This window comes from Liolophura sinensis, chromosome 7 (assembly GCF_032854445.1).
Source record: "Liolophura sinensis isolate JHLJ2023 chromosome 7, CUHK_Ljap_v2, whole genome shotgun sequence".
Taxonomy (NCBI): Eukaryota; Metazoa; Mollusca; class Polyplacophora; order Chitonida; family Chitonidae; genus Liolophura; species Liolophura sinensis.
The window spans coordinates 5,892,077-5,917,249 of NC_088301.1; the positions used below are offsets into that span (position 1 = coordinate 5,892,077).

Consider the following 25,173-nt stretch of genomic DNA (forward strand, 5'->3'; position numbering starts at 1 on the left):
TCTCCTTAATGACCATTTTAACCATTAACCGCATAGAAAAATAAAGAGCCGAATAGAGTTTGGGTGAATAAAAGACAACATTTTTATTATGCTGGCTAAATCAATAAAACATGCCGGAGCAGTAAAAGCGACATAGAATGAAGACTGCATTTCACTAGTTGGCGCAGCATATAAAAATGTCGAACCGTCAATAAAAGTCGAACCCACATGGGGTATGTCTATAAAAGTTTAAAACACTGAAAACAGGCGATAGGAACCTGCTGATGTCCTCGGATGAGTATATATTAATCATTTATTAGAGAGGGAGTGGTGGGATAAAAGACTAAAGGCGTGCCGCCGCGAAGGCGCGTACAGTGATATGCGGATTCCGACCAGGGCACGCAGCTTATAAATACACTCACAAACAGGCTTGGGCCGGCATTTGCATATAATGCTCGAGCACAGCACCGAGGAGATCAGTTGGTCAGCATACACATTCAAATAGTGCTGTACTCCACCAGACCGCTGTTCGTCTGCTCAGATTTGCATATAAATACCCGAGCGCCGAGCAGAGGCAAATCAACACACACACATTCAAATAGTGCACGTGTTGTTGGCCGAAATTACACTGCCGCATACGGGGCATTAAAAGTATATTAATTCCATCAATATTATTAATTAATTTCCTAACTAAACTTTCCAACTAAGCTATATTTTGGTTTTGATCTGATTGGTGTTTTATGCCATAGTCAAGAATATTTCACTTATACGACGGCAGCTGGAATTATGGTGTGTGGAAATCGAGCAGAGATCGGGGCGAAACCCTTGGGAATGTGCACGTTTATATTTTGGTGCATTGCTCGGTCTTTGTGCATGTGTGTATAATTGTGACTGTAAAGATTTGGTGCAGTGCGTGGTATTTGTGCCTGTGTGTATAATTGTGACTGTAAAGATTTGGTGTATTGCGCGGTATTTGTGCTTGTGTATAATTGTGACTGTAAAAATTTGTTTATTCACAGGTACTCCGGTGATATTTCAATAATTCAAAACAGTTTCCTCAAATGGACAGCGATGACTTTACATGAACATACCTACGTGAAAAAGAGTCAAATTTTAATATATCAACCACATAATATTTAACCAATATTCCTACTATGTGGTTATACGCTTTTCCTCAGAGGGTTCTGTCGGGCAGGGTAAACTCTGCCAACTCTGCTTCTGAAGATATCGTGGGGAAATTACCATGTGAGATAAGATCACCGCAAAACTTGTTAATCAAGTTTAACCGTTCCACTGAAATCTTCTTTATCCAAGAATATGCAGCCGCCGTGGAATTTTTTTTATATGTATCCAAAAATTTTCCGTCTTTATCACTGTGTGTACTCTTGTTAAGCCAATCAGTGACCTTGAGGTCAACGGGCACTCCCAACCAGCCGTATATCTTATGCAGCATCTCCCTAGGGTGTTGTGCCAGATCCTCATAGATCACTTCAAGGAAAGTTCCCGGGTATTGTTTCTCCAATTCGTATCTTGTCTTCAAATCGTCTCCTATTAAGTTACACACATACTGGGGAAGAATATCTGTATTTGGTTTATAACCGTATGTTATCCAGGAATTGATTACACCGCGAGGGTCTCGCAGTAAATGGATGACCTTCACAGAAGGATCTTTTTTTAACAACTCTGTAACAAATCTCATAGAGGTGCGGATAGTCTTGATCACTCGGATTGGAGATCCTAGGCAGACACTTCCTAACTCTTCCGCACATTCTTCCATTGACTTTCTACATTTCGAATAGTTTGATACCATCACTGACTGTTCCGCAAACGGAGTCAGTGCCCGTTTATCTATTCTTTTGATTTGACAATTGAACAAAGATTCCAGCGTATGCACTTGGTATGGCATTTGCAGCCCTTCAAGCGTGTTTGGCCTGAAAAGAATACACCTTTAAACATTTACAAGCTGCATGAATGGAGACAAAATACAAAACAGTGCTATTCATTCGATTTATTAATTTATTTATTTTTTTTATTTTATGATTTATTGATTCATTTATTTATTTGATTGACGTTTTACGCCGTACTCAAGAATATTTTATTATACGACAGCGGCCAGTTTTGAGGCAGGAGAAAATCGGGTAGTACTATTTAAAGGTTTTAACAGTACGGTCCCAAATTCTCATATTACCTGTGAAAGATTTGTCGTAGCATACAACTTATTATCAGTTAAATGCACCGGTACCATTATTAATTTCTATGGTAACAACACCGTTTAAATTAAACTTCTGTTCTTGGATTATGTCCACATTAGCTATATGGAATCAGTCTCTGGTGGATTTCCAAAGTTCAGTCGACAAATTACCATTTAGTGCCGTTTATAAGAGTGGGAGATTCTCCTGTCTTTAAATAGTGATATTCCATCTGGTGAAATGGCTCAAAGACGTAAAACGTCCCCTTCGTCTGCTGTATGAGCTCGCCCGTCAACGTTGACCCTGAGCGGAAGTAGGCGAGAACGAGGACTTTCACCGGTCCCCGGATTTTGTTCCTTACTTCTGCCGTAACTTCAAAGGAAGTAGCATTTTGTGCAATATCTCCACCGTTTGCTTTATCTACAAATAACAGAAATATGAATTGATAAGCATTTTATAAAAACTCTTGTGGGTTTTCTGTTAAACTACCAGTCGTGTTGAAGGTCTGGATCGGACTAGTGTTGTTCTACTGTGAGTGTGGCTAGGTTCGATGTAGCCCTGGGCCCTAACTTGGCCGTGTGTTCTTCTATGGTGAGTGTGATTATGTTTGATATAGCTTTAAGGCCTGACTGGATTGAATGTCTATTCTTGTGCTGTGAGTGTGGCTAGGTTCGATGTAGCCCTGGGCCCTAACTTGGCCGTGTGTTCTTCTATGGTGAGTGTGATTATGTTTGATATAGCTTTAAGGCCTGGCTGGATTGAATGTCTATTCTTGTGCTGTGAGTGTGGCTAGGTTCGATGTAGCCCTGGGCCCTAACTTGGCCGTGTGTTCTTCTATGGTGAGTGTGATTATGTTTGATATAGCTTTAAGGCCTGACTGGATTGAATGTCTATTCTTGTGCTGTGAGTGTGGCTAGGTTCGATGTAGCCCTGGGGCATAACTTGGTCGTGTGTTCTTCTAGCGTGAGTGTGATTTATGTTTGATATAGCTTTAAGGCCTGACTGGGCCAGGTGTCTGTTCTTGTGTTGGGGAGTGTACCTAGATTTGATGCCACTCTGATAACAGTTTCCAGTTGGGTCGGGTGTCTGTTCTTGTATTGGGAGTGTCCTTAGATTTAATGTAACTCTGATAACATCCTCCGGTTGGATCAGATGTCTGTTCTTGTGTTGGGCGTGTACCTAGATTTGATGTAACTCTGTGTTACGACCGAAACTGTCTGTATTATAAAGAGATGGCTTGTTCGGAATACACGACAGTTTAGCCGGACACAAAAATGTAACCAAAACCAGCAGATTTTATTTTTCAACAATTTATTAGCTTTAACAAGAACAGATAACAAGACTTATACAAATACTAAAGTACTTAAGTTTAACAAGAAAGGATAGCAGTATCTATACAAATACTAAAGTACTTACATGTACAACGGTGTCAAGTCCAAACGGACGCATATACTCCACGATGCTTAAAAAAATGCACTGAGGCAATATTCATATGAGGAAAAATCCACAGTATAACTGAGTGTATGATGAAATATACACAAAATTCCACAGACAGGGTCCGTGTACTAATAAGCACTGTGTACACAAGAGCACAAATTAAATATACAAGTTCAGACTGAACAAGTGCTCGGTGGAGATAGGATATAACAAAGCCAGAGGCTATAAAGACACCAAAATTCAGCACAAAAGGCCTACTAAGGTAACACACAGCGAAAGTATACAAAACTCTCAATAATTCTCCTTTATCCCAATTGACCTGCTTTCATAGGTCTTATATAGACTGGTGGAATTTTCTAGAATAAGAAAATTCCTGAACACTTGTTGTAAACAAACCGGCCCCGAACTGAGCGTATTCTGGAACATTCTAAGGCAGAGGAAGACAGTAGGCTCTGAACTCAGCATATGTAAACAGTGGCAAGCTAAATTTAGAAGCTAACGGCAGTTGTTCACATAACACTCTGATAACATCTTCCGGTTGGGTCGGATGTCTGTTCTTGTGTTTGGGGTGTTCCTAGATTTCATATAACTCTGGTGAAAGGCTCCAGATGGGTCAGGTGTCTGTTCTTGTGTTGGGAGTGTACCTAGATTTGATGTAACTCTGATGCCATCCTCCGGTTGGTTCGGATGTCTGTTCTTGTGTTGGGAGTGTGCCTAGATTTGATGTAACTCTGATAATAGTTTCCAGTTGCGCCTGATGTCTGTTCTTGTGTTGGGAGTGTGCCTAGATTTGATGTAACTCTGATAATAGTTTCCAGTTGGGTCGGATGTCTGTTCTTGTGTTGGGGGTGTTCCTAGATTTGATATAACTCTGGTGACAGCCTCCAGGTGGGTCGGGTGTATCTTCTTGAGTTGGGAGTGTACCTAGATTTGATGTAACTCTGATGACATATTCCGGTTGGGTCAGATGTCTGTTCTTATCTTGGGAGTGTGCCTAGATCTGATGTAATTCTGATAGCATCCTCCGGTTGGGTCGGATGTCTGTTCTTGTGTTGGGGGTGTTCCTAGATTTGATATAACTCTGGTGACAGCCTCCAGGTGGGTCGGGTGTATCTTCTTAAGTTGTGAGTGTACCTAGATTTGCTGTAAATGTGATGAAAGCCTCCAGCTGGGTCTTGTGTGTTGGGAGTGTGCCTAGGTTTAACGCAACTCTGGCGAAGGTTTATACGGACCGGGTGTCTATTCCTGTGTTGTGAGTGCTCTTAGGTTTGATGTAACTCTGACGACAGCTTCCAGCTAACGCTGGGTATCTGTTCTTGTATTGGGAATCTAGCTAGGTTTGATGTAACTCTGGTGAAGGCTCGAGTGTGTGTTCTTATGTTGGGGGGTGTGCCTATCTGGGTTCTGTTCAAGCCGTTTTGGTTTTTAGAGTATACCTTGGATTGATGCAACTTTGCTGAAGGCCTAGGTGGGTCGGATGTCTAGTCTTGTGTTAGGAGTGTGCCTAGCTGGGTTCCGTTCAAGCCGTTTTGGTTTTTAGAGTATACCTTGGATTGATGCAACTTTGCTGAAGGCCTAGGTGGGTCGGGTGTCTATTCTTGTGTTAGAAGTGTGCCTAGCTGGGTTCTGTTCAAGCCGTTTTGGTTTTTAGAGTATACCTTGGATTGATGCAACTTTGCTGAAGGCCTAGGTGGGTCGGGTGTCTATTCTTGTGTTAGGAGTGTGTCTAGCTGGGTCCGGTGTCATTTTAGTGTGAAATTCTTCAAAACGATTTAGGCTCTTTATGCAATTGCCAAATTCCGTCCTGAAAATCCAAACATGAGAGAAAATCGGCCTACTGATTTCTTTCTAAAAGATTTGAAATCAAAACTTTGAAAGTTTTCAAATTCAGCTAGTCATATTTCGATCATGCGATACTTTTTCTGTGTGCACAAATGACACCTCATCCTTTTGCTAAAACGGCCAAAGTTGAACGTATATGGTCATTAAAATGGGTGTAACTTTCACGGAATCTGTACTAAGGTATTTACACCATACATGACTGCATTATACCTGTGTATTACACTTCACCTCATTAAAACAGTTCAATTTGGAAAAGAAACTTCCACTGAATCTTCACAAGAATAAATATACTCACATACATGCGATCGTATATCAGCCTTCATTGTCCAGCTGATAAAAAGGACAAATATCAGAGTCATTGTTACAACCATGACCATCCGTCTCTGTCTACAGACTGCAAAGTAAGGGATCCGACATGTTGTACAGAGCAGCGGCGAGTCTGTGATAAAGAAATAGAAACACTATCAACCAACGTAAATTTAAACTTGCCTACGGATTGAAATTTAAAGTTCATTTCAGACGTTGGGATTTGTAGTTCATTTTGATTAGACAAGTCGAATTCGAACTGTCAGTTGAAAAAAGGGACCAGTACTATTTCCTACGCCTTGTAGAATTAGACGAATCACATCCTGTAAAAACGGCTTGGGAAGTAGAGCTGGTGCTATTTTCATTCCCCTATTCGATACGTGAAATCGAATCGTCTGAAAGAGGATTTGGAATAGAGTTTCGCTCGGGATGCAGCATTTAGTACAGTTTAGCGACGAATGCAAAACTTAGAAATATGAGCACAATAATAGCCAGCTTATACTTGACATTGCCCACACACTGTATAACAAAGGGTCCAGAATTGTGCACAGTGCAGCAAAGACATCCGGCATTCTGAGTTACGCTTTCGACAATATTTATATGCCAAACCGGCGCTAATGCCACATAACATGATTACTAGGTCTTTCCGATCGTACGTGGGAAGTCTGCCAGCAACCTGTTGGGGGTCATCAGTTTCATTCAGGCTCTTCCAGTTCCTCCCACCACTGGTCGCCAGTAAAATGTATTTTATTCTTGGTCCAGAGTTTTAAAGACCTGTTTTAACATGTAAAAACTCGACGCGAAAGGGGGACTAAAAATAGATCGTGAATGTATGCACTCAATAACGACTGGGTTTCTGGAACAGCTTGCTCTTAAGGAAATTCAAAGTTAAGCCAGGCATGCATCTTTTTACCTGAGTTTTACTATAAATTATTGGAATTTTAGTCCAGACTAAACTGCTAATACATCTATGAACGATTGGACCCGGACTCGTGTAATAATGTTTCATAGCCTCAATATAAAGTACACACATTGTCACAATCTCACGTGTACAAACGCACGTAATCGTCCTGAAAACTTCATCTAGTTTATTTTTATGCTGTGTTAAAGCTAACTTACCTTTAGAATCCAGATCCATTTTTAACTACTCCTTGTCTGCCTCAAGAAGTTAAAACCTCACATCTCAGCCGTCGGAAGTTTCTCTCTATTTCTCAATGAAGCTTAACTTTGGATATACTGGATCCGTTATCATGTATACCTATTCCTGTGAAACCCTCCCAACCATATACAGGTATACTACTGGTCACATATACACACAAAAATCAATAGATAAAATGTAACCGACAGCTGAGACACTTATACATATGCAAATGAAAATGCACAACAGATCTCCATGCGTACTCGCTTGCATCCTGACTTGTCGTTTTTTTGAGGGGGGCGGGGGGGGGGGGACTCCAAGGTGTTGCTATATTCATATATATTGTTATATATATATGAGTAAATGTTAATATTACGTCCCTAGTTTGCTTCCAAGTCTTTATAGCAATGACGGCAGAAATGAACCATAATCTGTACCCGGGACTAATATAACTTATATTAGTCCCGGCCTGCGTACATTGGAATTACTTTAGGCGTGATAAGATCGCGACGTTCTGATGGGGTTTGATTTTAATAAAAACTGCTTCAAGAATGCCGATGTATTTAAATTCAAATATTTCAGGTGATGTAATTTTTGTCGTAAGTGAAACTAAAGTATATAAACCGAACTCACACAAATCATCAATTGACACATGCATACATCCCTGAATAATATGGCAACATCACGTCACTGACGAGATCACACAGCCGATGAAAGTCTTGTTGAAATCATAAAACTCTTGTGTTTATATATTTTTGTACGGAGCTTGCTATCTGTCATAACACGCAAACATAGGAATATATTTCATGTAATACAAAATCCCGCTTCTCACTGTAAATTTAATTCAAAATGGTAGGACTGACACGTGAACACGAGTCTACCCGATAATCTGCAATTCTCGCTCTAAAACGTGATTTCGGCTTACATGACTGATACGTCTAAAAGTATCATAAAATTATCAACTGCTTTCTTAAGGCAAAACATTGGCTGTAAGCTATGGTTGTGCGAAAGTTATATAGTACGTTAAGTAGCCTGCAGCGGTGGGGTCATTGATGACAGCTCTCAAAACAACTCTTTCAGTGTAAAAGTGGAAATGGGAGTGGACGGGAGGTTGTGCGAAATAATCTTTTGAAATCGAAAGACCAGGAATCAAACCTACATAAGGTCTTAATAAAGACTTTAAAAATGATACCTTTCCCTGCCTCACTTGGCGCTTATCACTCAGAGGTTAGAGCAAGGAAACATGACTGGTTGGCCCGGTATCAGTACGGTGTGATTTTGGAGGCATAGCCACATGAAGACACAGTGTATTTACACAAGAATTTAGCCTTTTCAGTTAACAAATATGCTCAGCCTGGATTTTCATCACATTTATATTTTTAATGTATTCATAAATATTATCATGATTCAGATTAAATGCATATGTTTTGGACATAAACAGCAATTTACTAAACTATAAATTTATTACACATGCATCGCATCGTTATTTAGAATATTATCATGCAACGGCGATAAATACCAAAATGTGGTCCCAAAATATATACAAAAATATTCAAAAATGACCTTTTCTCATGAAAACAAAAAGTCGAGAAAAACATATTTTCAAATACGATTTGACCCTGTTTCATCTGATTCCGGCATTGTTTTCATATTTTCTTCTCCTTTAAGCACGACGTTACAGCCTAAACATTCATTCTTTCATTCGTGATAATTATAAAACTGTGATAAGTATAGCGTATGAAGAAAATTTGATGAGAATTTTTATTATTCCTTTATTCCAGTGTTGTTTAGCGCGGCACTCAAGAATTTATCACTTATACGACACATTTATTTATTGTATTGTTATTTTATGCCGCTGTTTTAAAACTAAAACAGTAAAACCCACGACCGCGGCCCTTCCGACGTATACGCCCGATTTGCTGGTGTAAGCTATAAGCCTACCTACACAGGGATTTGTATAAGGGATGGAATACGTCCGACTGCAATACTGCAAAAAGTGTATCATCACAGGTGCTTAGTCGAGGAGATTCCACATTTGTTTTACGACTATACACAACAGTACTGCCGCCAACTGTCTAGGGTTATAATGAACAAAAATATTTCAGTATCGGTCATCATTGCTTTGAATCTGTCATGAGAAGAAAGGATTTTAGGGCATGTTATTTATCCCCATACTCAAATATTTATGCTCTACCCGGTGGCCTCCCACCATAATGCTCCTTATAAGCATATGCTGATCGCAGCAGTTCTGCAGTTCTAAGACAAAATATATTTGTGATTAAGATTCGATGGTGATTTTAGTCACTATAGAAGGACTATAGATTTCACTTCACTTCGATAAATTACCGACTTAAATTCGATGGCCGTACAATGCAGTTCTATAGGCTGTGTCCATAGTCCATGTGACTGGCAAAGCTGTCTCCACGGAGAGTACAATGAGCAATATAAACCTCCATACGTGTTATGGGTTGATAACTTGCTGAAGCACAAGGTGCACCTGTATGAGTTCTTCTTATTACCTCAAGTTCCACACAGGTATTGTCTACAAACAATGCATGCATGGCGTTAACGCTGCCTGGTACAGGGGGGAGCTTAACAGCAGTTACGACACAGAGTGCCTAGCACTGTGGCAAGTCTTCAGTACAATATTCAAGTTCAACTCATCATTTAATATAAGTAATATTTGGAATTAAACTGTGTTTCAATGTTCAGTCAGATATCATTGTCCTCTAGTTACGACAAAATTCTGCTTTTTTTAATATAAAAGATAATAACGCTAGATTACACATGGTATCAGTAACGGCATCTATGCTGTTATCCCAGGCAATAAACCACTTCAAAGCTTCTATACTCGATCTACGCTCAGCTTCAACACAAGAATCTGCGTCAGGACTATACAAGCAACCCGGTCAATTCTAACTTGATGCGTTTATTTCGAGCGTATTTAGAAGCATGTGGCTGTTGGTCATGAGTCGCAGGGAAAGAATAATGACAAGCATTGTCAGTCAAGCGAGTTACACACAGACGTGTATTCACTTATTACATCCATGATGTTTTTCTCGCTACACAATAACATTAAACACCATATCAATCGGATGAGTAGAATACATAGTCGTTTGACGCAAATGACCACTCCTGAGGGAATAAATAAAAACACTTGTGTGGTTTTGTAAGCAATTCCTTCATGTCAAAACTCCTAGAAAGTATCTCTTCACACCGACGAAACGTCCGCATTATCGTGCACTTTGGGGTATTTGTAAGTTCAGAAATAATAACTGCAAGACCAGTCCTTGATTATAGTGACCGATTCTTTATTGTGGAGATATACACTGGTCAGCAAACAGTAGGTTACAGCTTCCTCTTTTAATGTCTTAAGTGTAACTCGACCCAGGATTGACCCTGGATCTACCGCTCCTGGAGCGGGCGCTCCACCAACTGTGGTATCCGAGCCAGTGAGGGGGTGGGGGATACCAGCATGATTGTAATCGGGAGATAATCCAAAGGAAATACAGATTGGGTAGTGCCACAGAGAGAACAATGGTCAAGTGACCATGTTGCCCCAGTGCTTAGATCTCCTGTACAGAGTGATAAGTCAGTGGCTGGCAATTTACCACATCTTACATCTGGACCAGTATCAGACCCATCATTTAACACAACTAAATCGCAGTCAGTGACAAAGCTGTTAACAGTGTTACAAGTTGCATTGGTATAGGCACTACCCCACAGCCTGTGGTATGCATTAAAGTCTCCACAAATAACATATGACTCAGAAAGAGAACTTAACAACGCCTTAAGACCATTAGAATCAATTTCATTGAATGGATTGTACAAATTTACAACACTGGCAGGGGTTCTATTATGACAGGCAACTTGCAAACTCTGACATTTAGTACTTTTAAATGCTGACAGGCAATCTCGGTAACAGAAAGACTTGCCTTGTAAAACACAACCAACTCACCTCTGGCTTCTCCCTCTCTATCTACTCTTACTATAGCATACTCTGGAAAAGTAAAGTTATAATTAGGTTTCCGGAATGTTTCCTGAAGACATATAATGTCAGGCTGGGGGTTGAGACAAGACATTACTGCTTAAACTCCTGTCCATAGGCAAACAGGGACTGAATGGCCTGCTGCAGAACCTGAAGCAATGAGTAATATAAATGTAGCAAAAGCATAAATTGTGAAAGTATGGAATATTTACTTTAACTCTTCTGACTTAATTATTCCTTTACCCTTTTGATTATCAGAGTGCTTAGCATTACATTCGAATTCTGCGACTTTAACAAAATGGAATAAAACTTCAGTGAAAAAGGCAATTATATCTAACATTGTTACAGCAGAATACACATCAGTTTGTAGATTAGCATCAAGATCTGTTGAAGTACACTCTGATTTTGCCACTGACCTCACAGAGCAGCTCATGACAGTGGCAGCTGGCCAATTAGTCATGCTAGTAGGGGACTGAGGTTCTGGATATACAGACTCATCAAAGTCTGGGTTCTGCGAGAAATTCGCACTCTCATTTGTTTTTTCTGCTTGTAGAGGTGTTAAATTCATGTTTTTTACCTTACCTTGGCCATCTTGCGCTGCCCTACATTCTGAGGTCACGTGATTGTAACTTTGACACCTAAAGGATCTAAGCACGGGTGGTATATACATGTATGGTTTGACTTGAAAAGCTGATAACCAAGTGTTACATCAGAAGGCAGAGTCTCAGTATCAAAGTACAACAATACACCCAAGGTTGGTAATTCATCCCTGATCTTCGGAAATCGTTGGACTCTGCTACACTTTACTTTCTTACAAATAACTCCCTACACAATGACCTAGCCAGCTGTCAACATCAGACATCATACCATACCAAGCTAACTGTTAAACTATGAAAACAAGAGGACCACAGGAAAAAACTTAGCAGCCAATGAAAACAGTTTTCCACTAGCGAACATACGTAGATGAAAAAACGAATACATCAGAATCTACATGCACAGTAGGGCAGTCAAAATTGACAAAAACACGACTGTTCCAAAACGACCTAACTTCGTTCATCGCTAGGTGTCGCCTCCCTACTTCACACAGCTATACTATAACACCCCACATAACACACCACACAGTTACTGTATGACACCCTAAAGGGCACTCCACACTGTTACAGCACAGCAGAATAAAGGGCATTCCCCACAGTTACAGTACAACAGAATAAAGGACACTCCACACACTTACAGTGTAATACCCCACGTGACACTCCACACATTTCAGTAAAACATTATTAAGGACAATCCACACACTTACGGTACAACACCCCACATTGAGATCCACACAGTTATAGTATAACACCCCACATAAAATATCACACACTTACAGTATAACACCCCAAATGACACTTTACACGGTTACAGTTCAACATTTCACAGGACATTTCACGCAGTTGCATTATGACACACAGTTACAGTATAACACCCCAAAGGAAACTCAACACAGTTACAGTATAATACCTCAAACGGCACTCAGTCACAATATAACACCCTAAATGACACTTCTACACTTACAATATGATATCCAACATGACACTTCACGCAGTTACAGTAATATACACCACAGGACATTTTATACAGTTACAGTAAACACCTCACAGTTACTGTATAAAACTATAAATTAGTTCCACCCAGTTACAATATAACATTTTACATGAATGTTCGCAGACATACAGTATAACAGCCAGCATGACGCTTCACACAGTTACACTACAACACCCACCGTGAAACTTTACAGAGTTTCAGTACAACACCCCCAGAGAACACGCCGTTACAGTAAAAAACCCATCCCCACATAACAGTCCGCACAGTAACGGCGAAATATAACACATGACATTTTACACAGTTACAGTTCAACATACCACAGAACAGTCCACATAAATACGGTTTAACACCCCACATGTTACTTCACACAGTTACAGTATAACACCTCCCATGACACTTTACACAGTTACAGAAAAACACCTCCTATGGCACATCACACAGTTACAGAACATCACTTTACACAGTTACAATATAACACTGCACAGGATATTGTACACATTTACATTAAAACACCCCGTGTGAAGTCACAATAATACCTCAAATGACACACCAAATAGAAACACAATGAGGAGGGTGACGCACACAATCATTGTGGAACTGTGAGAAGCGAGCTTAAGGCCGCACTGAATTGGTCACCTCTTCTTTATCCCAATTAACACGAGCGGTCCCTTTTCTTTACAGCTACTTTTGATGATGACATCAGAGATAATCACAAGTGGTTTTATTGGCCTGAGAGACAACAGCAGTTTTGTTTCTAAACTAAGCTGACATGTTTACATGAGGAATTATACTACCCTCTTTTCTGAGAGTTCAGGAAATATCATGGTTGGGAAAGAAGATAAGGCTCCAAAATGAAGGAATGAATACCAGTATCTGTTTGGGAAATCGATGAACACTTTTGACATCATTGCTGCACGACATTTACGGGGTTAAAATTTTCCGTATGAAATTTGCAAACATATGCATCAAATGCCGACAACAGCCCATGTTCACTGAGTTTTACTGGGACTAAACAATGACTTTTATACAACTTATCCGATCACCTAGTTGAAGGCTGTATTAAGGTGGTTAGTGGTAACAATTTAACTCATTTTGATTTTGTCTTGTTTTGCTTTTACACAGTGAGAACAACAAACTATTGATTTATAAAGAGTATAAAAAATAAGGGAAAGCACAAACAACACCAAACTGAGACAGGCGTATCCAAGGTACGACACAACACATAAATCTGAACCACGTGATCTCAGATGTCCTCAGCCGGACTCCAGCACGTGCTCTACCCAGAATGCTGCTCGCTGACGAGGCCGACTGTGAAAAATGGCCGACGCTTTCTGCATGTTTTCGCTGTAGATAGGAGTTGTCATGATGTCAGTAATGTCAGCGTACAAATCGTCTTCTGCAGATGTGATAAGATCGGCCTACCTTTCAGTACTGAACCCTAATAGCGTTTGCAAACTCATAGAGTCGGCACACCGTGGTAGAGAACCTCAAAGAGACCGTTGTCCTACCGTGACTGATGAACAGCTTGGTTGTGGAATGTCCCAGTAAATCACTCTGAGGTAGCCAGGAAACTTTCTTAATGTTTCCGTCGTCCCCATGCTTCGGATATTTCCACACAACTGTAACGTTAAGCCTTTTAAGAGCCTCGACCAAATTGTTTTCCACTTTTTCTGGAAGAGAACCGAAAGACGAACCAAAAATGACCAGAACAATGTCGCTTTTTTGATCTGTTGTAAATCTTAGCGAATTCTTTGTCTAGAGGTTTTGCCAGTCCGGTTGCCAAACCTCAAACGAGAATATGGTTGGGCATGGTGGGAACAGGGTAGCCAAGAACGGTACAGTCGAGAACTTGCTCCTATATAAGGACATCTTGTGAAGATATCCCCGGAGCAAACTTATTCATGACCTCTGGCTGCATGGCGTATCTGCTTAACAGATAACACATAACGTAAGAGAAGGCGTTTGCCAGTCGCTCCCAGAAGGACATGTCGGTAGTAAACTTTGACATAGGCGCAGGTACAATCATCAAAAGCAGTGCTAACAGAAATATGTGGCAAATCTAGAACGTGAGTAATAAGATATATGCAATAACTGAGGTAAAACCCATCGACGATAGCTAAGTCGAGCTTTTCTTTCTTCAAACTGTATATACCTTCTTTTTTCCACAAGAGGTTCTGACACAATAAATTCCTAAACTCATCCAGTGTACCCAGATGCTTGAAAATGTTTAATTCCTCGTTTTCAATGAGTGCAGAAAATTCTAACAATGCCTGTTCTATAGTCTTCAAATCGGGTTTGCTTTTAATGATGATTGGGTGAATTGTTTCCTGGTTATGACTAATTTTCCGGAAGTAATTTTGTGGTTAAAATTCGATCCTAACAACAGGGAAACGTCCTGTCCCACTGAGCTCACCTCCAAACAATGGCTGTTTATAGGAGCAGACACGAGTAAGATTTTGGCGCAGTGCACTGCCAATGGCACTAGAAGAAAGAGGACACTTGGTTGGAAAGCGGTGCTCGTACATCGGCCCATTTTCCTGGAAGAAGAGTGTTCAATTTGTTATTGTTTTAAATGTTTTAGTTTACAATCTATTAGCATTGATGTAATGATTGACCTCACTATATGGGTATCAAATAATATCAATATATCTTAGTTACAACTACATGTATAAGCAATTCGTCGACGGCACAATTGATTTTTCCAGATTTGTGTAATATATATTATCTCAGCAAAACGAGTGGTACAGTTGGCTGTGTAATAAACTATATATGTATGTCATGTTAGCGCGATTTGAGGCTTTGGTGGATGCAGTATTCTACGGTGTCATACCAGTCCAGCCCCTCTTAGAATCTACACGCATAGATTTGTGAAGCCTTTCAGGTAAAACATACTACAACAGCATAGGAGAATTCATATCCAGTTGCAATACTCTTATAAAGCCTCGTGATACCTTCTATAACCGCACAAACACGTAATTACCTTCAGCGTAAAACCTCTGAGTATAGGCACTGTGGGGACTCGCTTCTAACCCTGTCAGCTAGGCCGGCGTGAAACGGGCCCTGTAAGTACGACTAAATATCAAAAATGCTGCACCAGGAAAAGCAGGCGAAAAAATTAACCTGGATTTAGACGTAACGTGTTTGGTGACAAGAGCGCGAGAACTTACACCCTTCTAGGGAGGCCAAAAAGTGAGCACAAAAGTTTTATATCGTTCGCATTGATGTGTTTCAACATGCAGTCGTAGAATCACGATCTCACAACCTGACTCAGATCACAGTAGCGAGGTTTGAAGTAGGTTAGCTTTCAGAAATACTATAAGCTATATAGGCCTACCAATGTGTTGAGCAGCCTGGCATTTTGTCGAAATGATCAAAATTTTTGTGAGCTCAAAATACGAGTGAAAATATTGATCTTCGAGACGAAATATCATGCCGTATACACACACAACACGTTGGTATATCGAATTAATCATAATGGAGAGCATTACGGCCAACTTTTCCGGAAATAATACCGATACCTCAGCCAAAGCACGCTGTTATTGGGCGAAGTGGGTAGCTTGCCCAACACTGTCAAACCAATCAGTAACTTGATATAATCTATTCACTTACCTGAAACTTAGTCTTTTCTTGTGTGCAGTCCTGAACACGTCAAAGCTGTAAATTACAGGCTACCTTTAATCCTGAAATATCTTTGACTTCATGTGTGTATCACCTAGACAATCGTGACTAAGAAAGACCTTAACGTCTCAGTTACACAAATGTGCATGCTATGCAAACATGTCCCTTATCAGCTGGGCAGCGGGGCCTGCTGTCACAAAGGGAACTGTTGGACTAACTTCTTTTGTAACCGTTTTTAACCTGTTGTAGCAGTGAAGACTGTTCTTGCATCTATAGCTGTTGGACTAACATTGTTTATAACTGTTTTCAACCTGGTGCGATTTTGTCCGTCTGTTCGTCCGTCGGTATTCGTGTCCCGGCTATAGCTCCAACAGTTTTCCATATAGAGTTTTCTTTTTTGATGGATACATAGATCTACAGATGACGATGTATTGCAACTAAACAATTGTTCATTTTTGCAGTTGCCATGGTTACCAGATAGCCATGTTCCTCAGGTGCACTGTATAAATAGATATGATTTCGTGTCCAAGCTCTAACAACAACATTTTTCTACGTAGAGTTTTAATTTTTGGTAGTTGCATACATACACAGATGACAATGTGTTTGCTACTCACATTTGTCCATTTTCGCAGTTGCCATGGTCTCTAGACAGCCATTTTCCTTATACATACTGTGGACAGATATGATTTCATATCCTGGCTATAACTCCAACAGTTTAACTCCAACAGTTTACCATACAGAGTTTTCATTTTTGGTGGATACATAGATACACAGATGACGATGTATTGTAACTCACATTAGTCCATTTTCGCAGTTGCCATGGTTACTATATAGCCATTTGCCTTATATATAATATATAAATAGGTTTGATTTTTGTGTCCGGACAACAGCATCCCCCTTCCCCTGAAACCATGTTTTCCATGCACAGTTTTAATTTTTAGTGGATGCATAGATACACAGATGACGATGTGTTACAACTCACATTTGTCCGTTTCCGTCGTTAACCAGATAGCCGGTTTCCTTATGTATACTACGACGCAGCCTTCGTATCAGTGAAATATTATTTAGTACGTCGTAAAAATCAAATAAATAAATATGTGTACGACATCAATAGAACTGACTTTGTGTCCGGGCTACAACTCCAACTGTTTTCCGCATAACGTTTTGATTTGAAGTGGACAACTTTGTCCACTTGCGATGAAGATTCCCCTCAGGGGTTATACGTACCAGAATGCTGCTAGCATTCTATTATACAATTCAAAAAAAAGCTTTTGTTGGGGTATATGTTGTGTTCAGCTAAACTCTTGTTAACCTGATGTAACAATGACGTCTCCTGTTACAGCGGTAGTTGTTTGTTGTATGGTTGTAACCGTTTTTACCGTGATGTAGCAGCGAGCCCTGCTGTCACAGTGGTAACTGTTTGTTGTATGCTTGCAACCGTATTTACCGCGTCGTAGCAGCGACATCTGCTGCCATAGCGGTAGCTGTTTGTTATATGGTTGTAACCGTTTTTACCGTGATGTGGCACCCAGGTCTGCTGTCACAGCGGTAACTATTTTTTGTATGGTTGTAACCGTTTTTACCGTGATGTAGCAGCTGGGGCTGCTGTCACAGCGGTAGCTGATTGTTGTATGGTTGTAATCGTTTTTACCGTGATGTAGCAGCGAGCCCTGCTGTCACAGTGGTAGCTATTTGTTGTATGCATGCAACCGTATTTACCGCGACGTAGCAGCGAGATCTGCTGCCATAGCGGTAGCTGTTTGTTGTATGGTTGTAACCGTTTTTATCGTGATGTGGCACCCAGGTCTGCTGTCACAGCGGTAACTATTCGTTGTATGGTTGTAACCGTTTTTACCGTGATGTAGCAGCGAACGCTGCTGTCCCAGCGATACCTGTTTGTTGCATGGTTACAACCGTTTTTACTGTGATGTAGCCGCAAAGGTTGCTAACACAGCGGTAGGTGTTTGTTGCATGGTTGTAACCCTTTTAACCCTGATGTAGCAGCCAGGGCTATTGTCACAGCGTTAGCTGTTTGTTGTATGGCTGTAAACGTTTTAATCTTTTTGTAACCATTTTTACCGTGATGTAGTAGCGAGGGCTGCTGTCACAGCGGGACATATTTGTTGTGTGGCTGTAATCGTATTACCGTGATGTAGCAACGAGGCTGTTGTCACAGCTCGGTGGCTGTTTGTTGTATGGTTGAAAAAACGAAGCGTAGTCAATATACCTTATATAAGAGCGGGGCTGGTTGATTGTGATTTTTCATTGAAATAGTGACGGCAGAAGCGGGGAGTGCGCGTGGTGTGATGAGGAGGTCTGAGACCCCCCCCCCCCTCCCCCCTTCCCCCTGAAATTTAAGGGTGGCTGAGCGGAGTGAATAAAAATGCTTTACAACTGTGGAGAGCCAATAGGCTGGATCAGTAACCTGTTTTATTTTAATTTATCCATCAGCGGTACATTATAATATTTATGCCTTATTGTTGCAATTCTGTACAATAATGAAGTATGTTGACAGACAGACAAATCACACGTGTCTACTAAACACCTGCTTATCTTGTTTCAGTAAATGAACAGGCTGGCGACATTCACAGCAAAATAATAAAAACGGTGGTAGGTCGAGTTCATAGTTTTCAACCATGGAGCTGTGTGAAATCCAGGAGGCGAAAAATTAACTGATGCCTGACGCTCCCTGTCACAGGTACACATAGCCATTTTATCTGCAGTTTATCATTGTGCTACAGGTACGGGTACATAATCATATTAGTCTTTATATTCGTTGTATAAAAGAAGTATTCAAACTTTAACACCCCATTACGGCAAAACGGTGTCGAATGGGAAAATGACCATTCAAACCTCCCAGCTCTCCCTGGCCGGATGGTAAGCGCGCCAGCGTGGCTTAAAGGCACAGGAGTTTCCTACTAATACTCGTGCTGGCTTCGTCTGCGTCCTGCGTATGATCGTGGATTTCTCCCGGACACTGCCAGGTTTCCCGCCGTCATATAAGTGAAATATTCGTGAGTACGGCATAAAACACCAACCAAATAAATAAACACAGTAAATAAATATTTGTGTGACGACAAGCAGATCACATACATTGTCTGATCTGAACTTAAGTAAATAACACAAAAAAAGCTCTCAAAATATTGAAGCTACTCCGTTTCCCACCTTTCCAAAGCTTTAGGTTTTGCTGTTTCTTCCACCGATTCGGTCCCACAAAACATGAGGGTCGCTTACAGAGCCCATCTCAAGAGATACACGCCGCCGCAAACAAGTATATCTGAGGGGAAAGGATGGCAGACTTCATCCATTTGAATGGAGGAAGCCGAAGTCCTATGGTTGTGCAGTCCTTTGTTCAAGATATCTGGTTCCTCATTTTTCACGCGGGTCCTAGGGTTTATTGGCTTTGGCTTCTTCATGGAATTTGTTGATGTGTTCTTTCTCTTCTTTTTCACAATGCATTTTCCGCAAACATATGATTAAAACGAAGAAGAATTTTTTGAATTGTGAAGGCTTTTTTCTGTTTTTAAAATTATTCTTTAATTAATGATAAATAAGCACACGTAGACATACCCTCCCCCCCTCCAGTAGGCTTAATATGAAATAGGTGTGAACGCAACAAATGTTTTCATAATTTTCTAGAGCCTAAAATTTTTATTCATAACATCCTTTCTATCAGATAAGATAACCCTTGTTTTTCACACACACTAGCTGTTGATGAAGCCTTTATGTTGAAAATATAAAAGTTAACGAAAAACGGCTCTTTTCACTCTCAGACCAGACCAGAGTGTCAGTCAGCCATTTAAAGAGTATCATTATATGTAATACTTGTCAGAAATCTTCAGATTTATTCTTGAGTTTTCCCACACCTAAACACATTCCATTACTTTGTAATTATGTAGTAAGACAGTGTTGTAGGCTTTAGTATACATGCAGAGCGTTTTACATTTCTTAAACACTGGCCCACTCTACAATGTACGTCACAAAGCCAGCCTGATGTATCCCTCCAGAGCACCCTATTCAAAGTTGACTGTTTATCTTCAGCTATGGAATTTCCAAAAAACACAAGTAGATTGCCTGTACATAAGAATGCAAAGAGATGTACACCTACATAATATTGTAGTCAATGCTATTCTCTTAGCACTGGGCTAGGTATATCTGAACCTAATCTTTGTATATGTTGTGTATATTTGCTAAGTGATAAGGGTTATTCTAAGCCCTGTAGTGTTCAGTATGAACAAGTATGGACAAGATACAGTTAGGTATATGCTTTTCACATATGTCACTCTGTTGTATGCCGACTACAACTCCATCACGCCACACAGGATCAGCATGCCTACTCCCAGCAAGATATACCGTCCGTACAAGCAGTTCTAAAGAGTAAACCACCTTATATTCTGACAGAACTGCAGTAGAAACCTAAAACGTAGCACACCGTCTCGGACAGACAATGTGGTCACCCGCTCATTTGGCTGCGTTGACCTCGGACTGGAAGAATACCATATATCTTCTATATGGATACCCTATAATATATTTAAACTTATCTAATTACGAGTTTGATAAAAATAAGATATAAAGAAATATAAGAAAATAATTGTATAATTCAAAAGACGTTTCATGTAAAATTATCAGAAAGAAGACATAAAAACTATATGTGGAACAGGCGGGCGCAGTAAAAGATTATTTGCAGCCAAAGGAGACAATTTCCCTCAGCACAAAACATTTAAATGCTGCATTTCTAACCACGTCGAAAAACTCGTAATGCGTTTTTGAACACCAACTGCAACTAGCGGTATATGTAATAGTTATCACACTTATTTTGAAAAAGCTGCACCTACTTATAGAAGTACCCGGCGAGTGACTCCCTCAGGTTTTATAATAAAATGACTAGTCCCAGTAATGATTCCTTGGTGGAGATCAACTCTAAATCGAATGGTAATGGGATTCACCATATGATCTTCAATTATCCGCCAAATTCCACGTTATGTAATATGTCTCAACGTCGTAAATGGCAAACACAAGGCACAAAGGGAACTCTTGGGAGTCACCGTGAGAAAATGGAGAAAATCGTAACTGAATGCACGTCATCTCTACAATACATGTGTTCATGACCTTGTGTGATATCTTAATATACAGTGCATTTATAATCCAGAATTACACCAACTGCAGTGACCCTTTCACTGGGCCCGGTCAAAGCTGCATGCACAATGCACAAAGGTTATTTTGTATCAGTTGGTACAATAAAGATTCAAATGACTGTTATATCACACACATGTGATGAGAAACTCCACAAACACAGCACAACGTGAAAACGTACACCAAAATTAAGTCAAACAAACGTATTGACCATGGGTGCAAACAGACAAACACCATATGATACAGCTGTACAAATAATGCACGCCCTCCTTTGTTCAGTTAAATCTATAATAATTTTCTAGTGCACTCCATATTTTGGAGGCCTACAACGGAATCATACTAGCGTGCACACGTTTGCCATAAAACGAACAAAACGAAGAGTATTTGTTTGATATATTTGTTTGTTTTATTTCAAGCCATGTCGCCCTCATCCGCCACACAATAGAAACAAATCGAAATTTGATCAATTATTAATAACCCTACCCCAAAATGACTTCTGAAACGCTTACTTCTCTTAAAACTTTTGCTCTTTGTTCTTCCGTTTTACATAGTTTCCGGATTTACTCACATTTTAAATATTTCTAGTAATATTAAAACCAGATTAAATGCAACCGAATCATTCAGAGCTGTTGCGATATGTCATATTCTGTTCAATATACCAAGAAAAAACTGGTAAAACATGTCTTTACTTGTAGTGCTACTCTCCAATAGTCGGATTTTTTCGCGGACGGGATGGTAGAGACGCTTGCGATGGGTTATAAGGACCTGTCAAAACGCCCGGCCCATCCGGTCCTCTGGTCCTACGGGATCGCAAGGGGAGATGACAGGGTCCCCAGAGGCAGAGTGGACTTCCGGTAAGTATGGAGGGCAAATTGTACAATTCGGTTCTGTCGGCAGACAGAGCCAGAAATCCTATATCATCAAATTCCAGAAAAATTAAAAGGTTTTTCCTTTGCTAAATATATGTTGCCAATAATACAAGACAATATTTTTGCAGTATGACTTCAGAATTGTACCTGTGCCAAACAAATCAGGCCACTGTTAAACTTATTACAACAGCTAAACTCTAAATTGCTTATGTTGCAGACTGATCAGTTTTCTCAGCTAGTTTAAGCTGTAAGTTCTACTCAGTGTTGTTTTGAGTTTGGGCAAAGGAATAAACTAAGGCACGTTTAAATGTGAACTGTCATTTATAAGAACATTACAGAAAGTGGTTGGCCAAGTATTTAAACGTGGCTAAGAATTATGGCATTACGTACATGGAGAATGCTTAATACATGTATATAGTAGGTAGCTGTATTTTTTTTTCCATTGATTAAGGCCTTATTGATTTTTCAGGGAATTGCAGAGCCGCCATTGGTTGGTAAGTGATTGATGTCGATGTTTAAGCGTCTTCTTCAGCTCTTATGTGACGATTTACGTCGCCGGAAGTGTAACATTCTAAACTCAAGGTAAAAGGATGTTACAGACTTTGGTGAATCCTTAAGCGTACTGTTAGCCAAACTGTAGCATACAGTTAGTGGTTTAATTGTTTATCCAGTTTTTGTTTCTCGTCACCCTTAGTGTTAAAGAAAACATATACAGTGTTGCCTTTTCATACAGCACATTCATCCAAAATATGCCTTTACCTCCAAAACTAGCTTTGGCTGGTTGATTTGTCTCAGGCGTCACTAGCCCAAAGTCCAAAGTCCCTTCATGGATGTTGTCTTAACATAGAATCAGGCCTTGGTCTGTAATCTCCTTGTTTTTTACTTTTCAAAGGTATAAAAGTGGTTCAAAAAGCGTGTTTGCAGTATTTACGTAAATAAGAAGAAATATGTTGTAGAGAAAGAAAGGAAGTAGGAAATTTAAATGAAATAAAGACTTATATGTCGACATATGTCCAAAATAGCATTACTTTGTTCAATGTTTTACCCATGCTTTTAGCTCATTTGTAAATGGCATCCTTTATTTTTAAAAATGAAGAGGGGCCTCCGTGGCTCAGTCGGTTAGCGCGCTAGCACAGCGTAATGACCCAGAAGCCTCTCACCAATGCGGCCGCTGTGAGTTCAAGACCGGCCCATGCCACCTTCCTCTCCGGCCGTACGTGGGAAGGTCTTCCAGCAACCTGCGAATGGTCGTGGGTTTCCCCCGGGCTCTGCCCGGTTTCCACCCACCATAATGCTGGCCGCCGTCGTACAAGTGAAATATTCTTGAGTACGGCGTAAATCACCAATCAAAAAAAAAAAAATAAAATAAAAAAAAAAAATAAAAATGAAGTGTCTTTGCCTGTCTTCGTACATTAAAATACTTTTGCCGTGCATAAGGGAAAGCAATATCAGAATGTGGACTGCTTAACACGAGGCATTATCTTCAGGAGGTAAAATAATTCCATATATAGAGCATGTATCTTTACGGGAAGCCGTAAAAACAAGCATTCTGCTGAACAATACATGTTAATATCTCCGACTTGCAGGATGTCTCCGTAGTATACCGTGTGAAGAATACGGGTATAATGCCGGTAGAATGAGCAATGTTGACATCGTCGTTATATGTGACAATATTCTGCTGAACAAGACTTGTTAATATCTCCGACTTGCAGGATGTCTCCGCAGTATACCATGTGAAGAATACGGGTATAATACCGGTAGAACGAGCAATGTTGACATCGTCGTTATATGTGACAATATTCTGCTGAACAAGACACGTTAATATCTCCGACTTGCAGGATATCTCAGCAGTATACCGTGTGAAGAATACGGGTATAATAGCGGTAGACCGAGCGATGTTGACATCGTCGTTATATGTGACAATATTCTGCTAAACACTGCTGATACTTTCATAAAGAAATAATGAAAAATGTAATAATAAGTATATATAGCTTATAACAACGGAAAACCGTCAAAAAAAGAAAGCGTCAACACTGAGCTTGGCTGATATTTTCGACATAATGATATAGCGGTATCAGGACCTATGATTATAAACACTGCTTAACACTGTTGACATTGTTCTATTTGCCTTTTGCTGGTTTTTCTTTTACATGTACTATGGCTTGCCGAATTTTACCAATTGATTTGAGTAAAGTCTGCGTTTCAGATTGATGACAGATATGTTTTAGGTTTTTGACAGTCCATGAATGTAAAGGATGAAGACTTTGGTTTTATGATCAGTTGGGTGTGTGGCTACAATGAACGATTTGAACGCCTTGTAAAATGTCCATGTTTTTTTACCACAATTATGTAAACTCACTACAATCTGCTGCTTCTCTTGAATTGTGCCCTCCTCAGTAATAACAAGACCATCTGCCCGATTCATTAGAGTTCTGATAACGCCGAGTTTTGGATGAGGGGATGGTTAGAGTCGAAAATGAGATATTGGTCAGTGTAAACAGGTTTGCGGTAGACTAAGGTACAGACATTGCCGTTGTCTCCGCAGTAATGACCAATGTGTCGTCTTCACCGCCAGATCGAGCAAATCGCCCGCGGGATCTAATACACCAGCTCTTGTAAAGCGTGCAGACAGAGTAGGCGGTGCTAGACACCAAAACTCCTACATTTTCATTGGCTGACTTGCAATAAGAATCGTTTCCCTCTGACTGCGCCCCGTCTATAATTTACTACTATGGGGAAGCAAGTATGGCTAAAATGGTGTAAGCAGCGTAATGACCCAAGAGTCTCTCACCAATGCGGTCGCTGTGAGTTCAAGTCCAGCTCATGCTGGCTTCCCCTCCGGCCGTACGTGGGAAGGTCTGCCGGCAAACTGCGGATGGTTGTGGGTTTCCCCTGGGCTGTGCCCGGTTTCCACCCTCCATAATGCTGGCTGCCGTCGTATAAGTGAAATATTCTTGAGTACGGCGTAAAACACCAATCAAATAAATAAATAAATAAAATGGCGTAAATTTCCCCTTTGCCAACATAAAACCCGGTAATTTCTCTCAAATAGTGCTATATTAAATATTATTTTGAAGAACACAGATA

The 25,173-nt window shown here is 40.3% G+C and overlaps 1 protein-coding gene across 1 annotated transcript; it reads right to left on the reverse strand.

The window, feature by feature from the left end:
- Positions 1–1,153: 1,153 nt before the first annotated feature.
- On the reverse strand, positions 1,154–6,891 carry LOC135469899 (carbohydrate sulfotransferase 1-like). The gene is made up of 3 exons (XM_064748536.1): positions 6,873–6,891; positions 2,342–2,588; positions 1,154–1,910 (listed from the first exon to the last, which is right to left on the reverse strand). The coding sequence occupies exons 1-3, from the start codon at positions 6,889–6,891 to the stop codon at positions 1,154–1,156; spliced, it is 1,023 nt and encodes a 340-aa protein (XP_064604606.1).
- Between the last annotated feature and the right edge of the window lie 18,282 nt (positions 6,892–25,173).

Bases quoted from the DNA above. Each gene is read 5' to 3' on its own strand.
- LOC135469899 (XM_064748536.1), bottom strand. The intron at 1,911-2,341 runs GTAATTTGTCGA...TATTCTTTTCAG, and splicing joins CTTATAAACGGCACTAAATG to GCCAAACACGCTTGAAGGGC.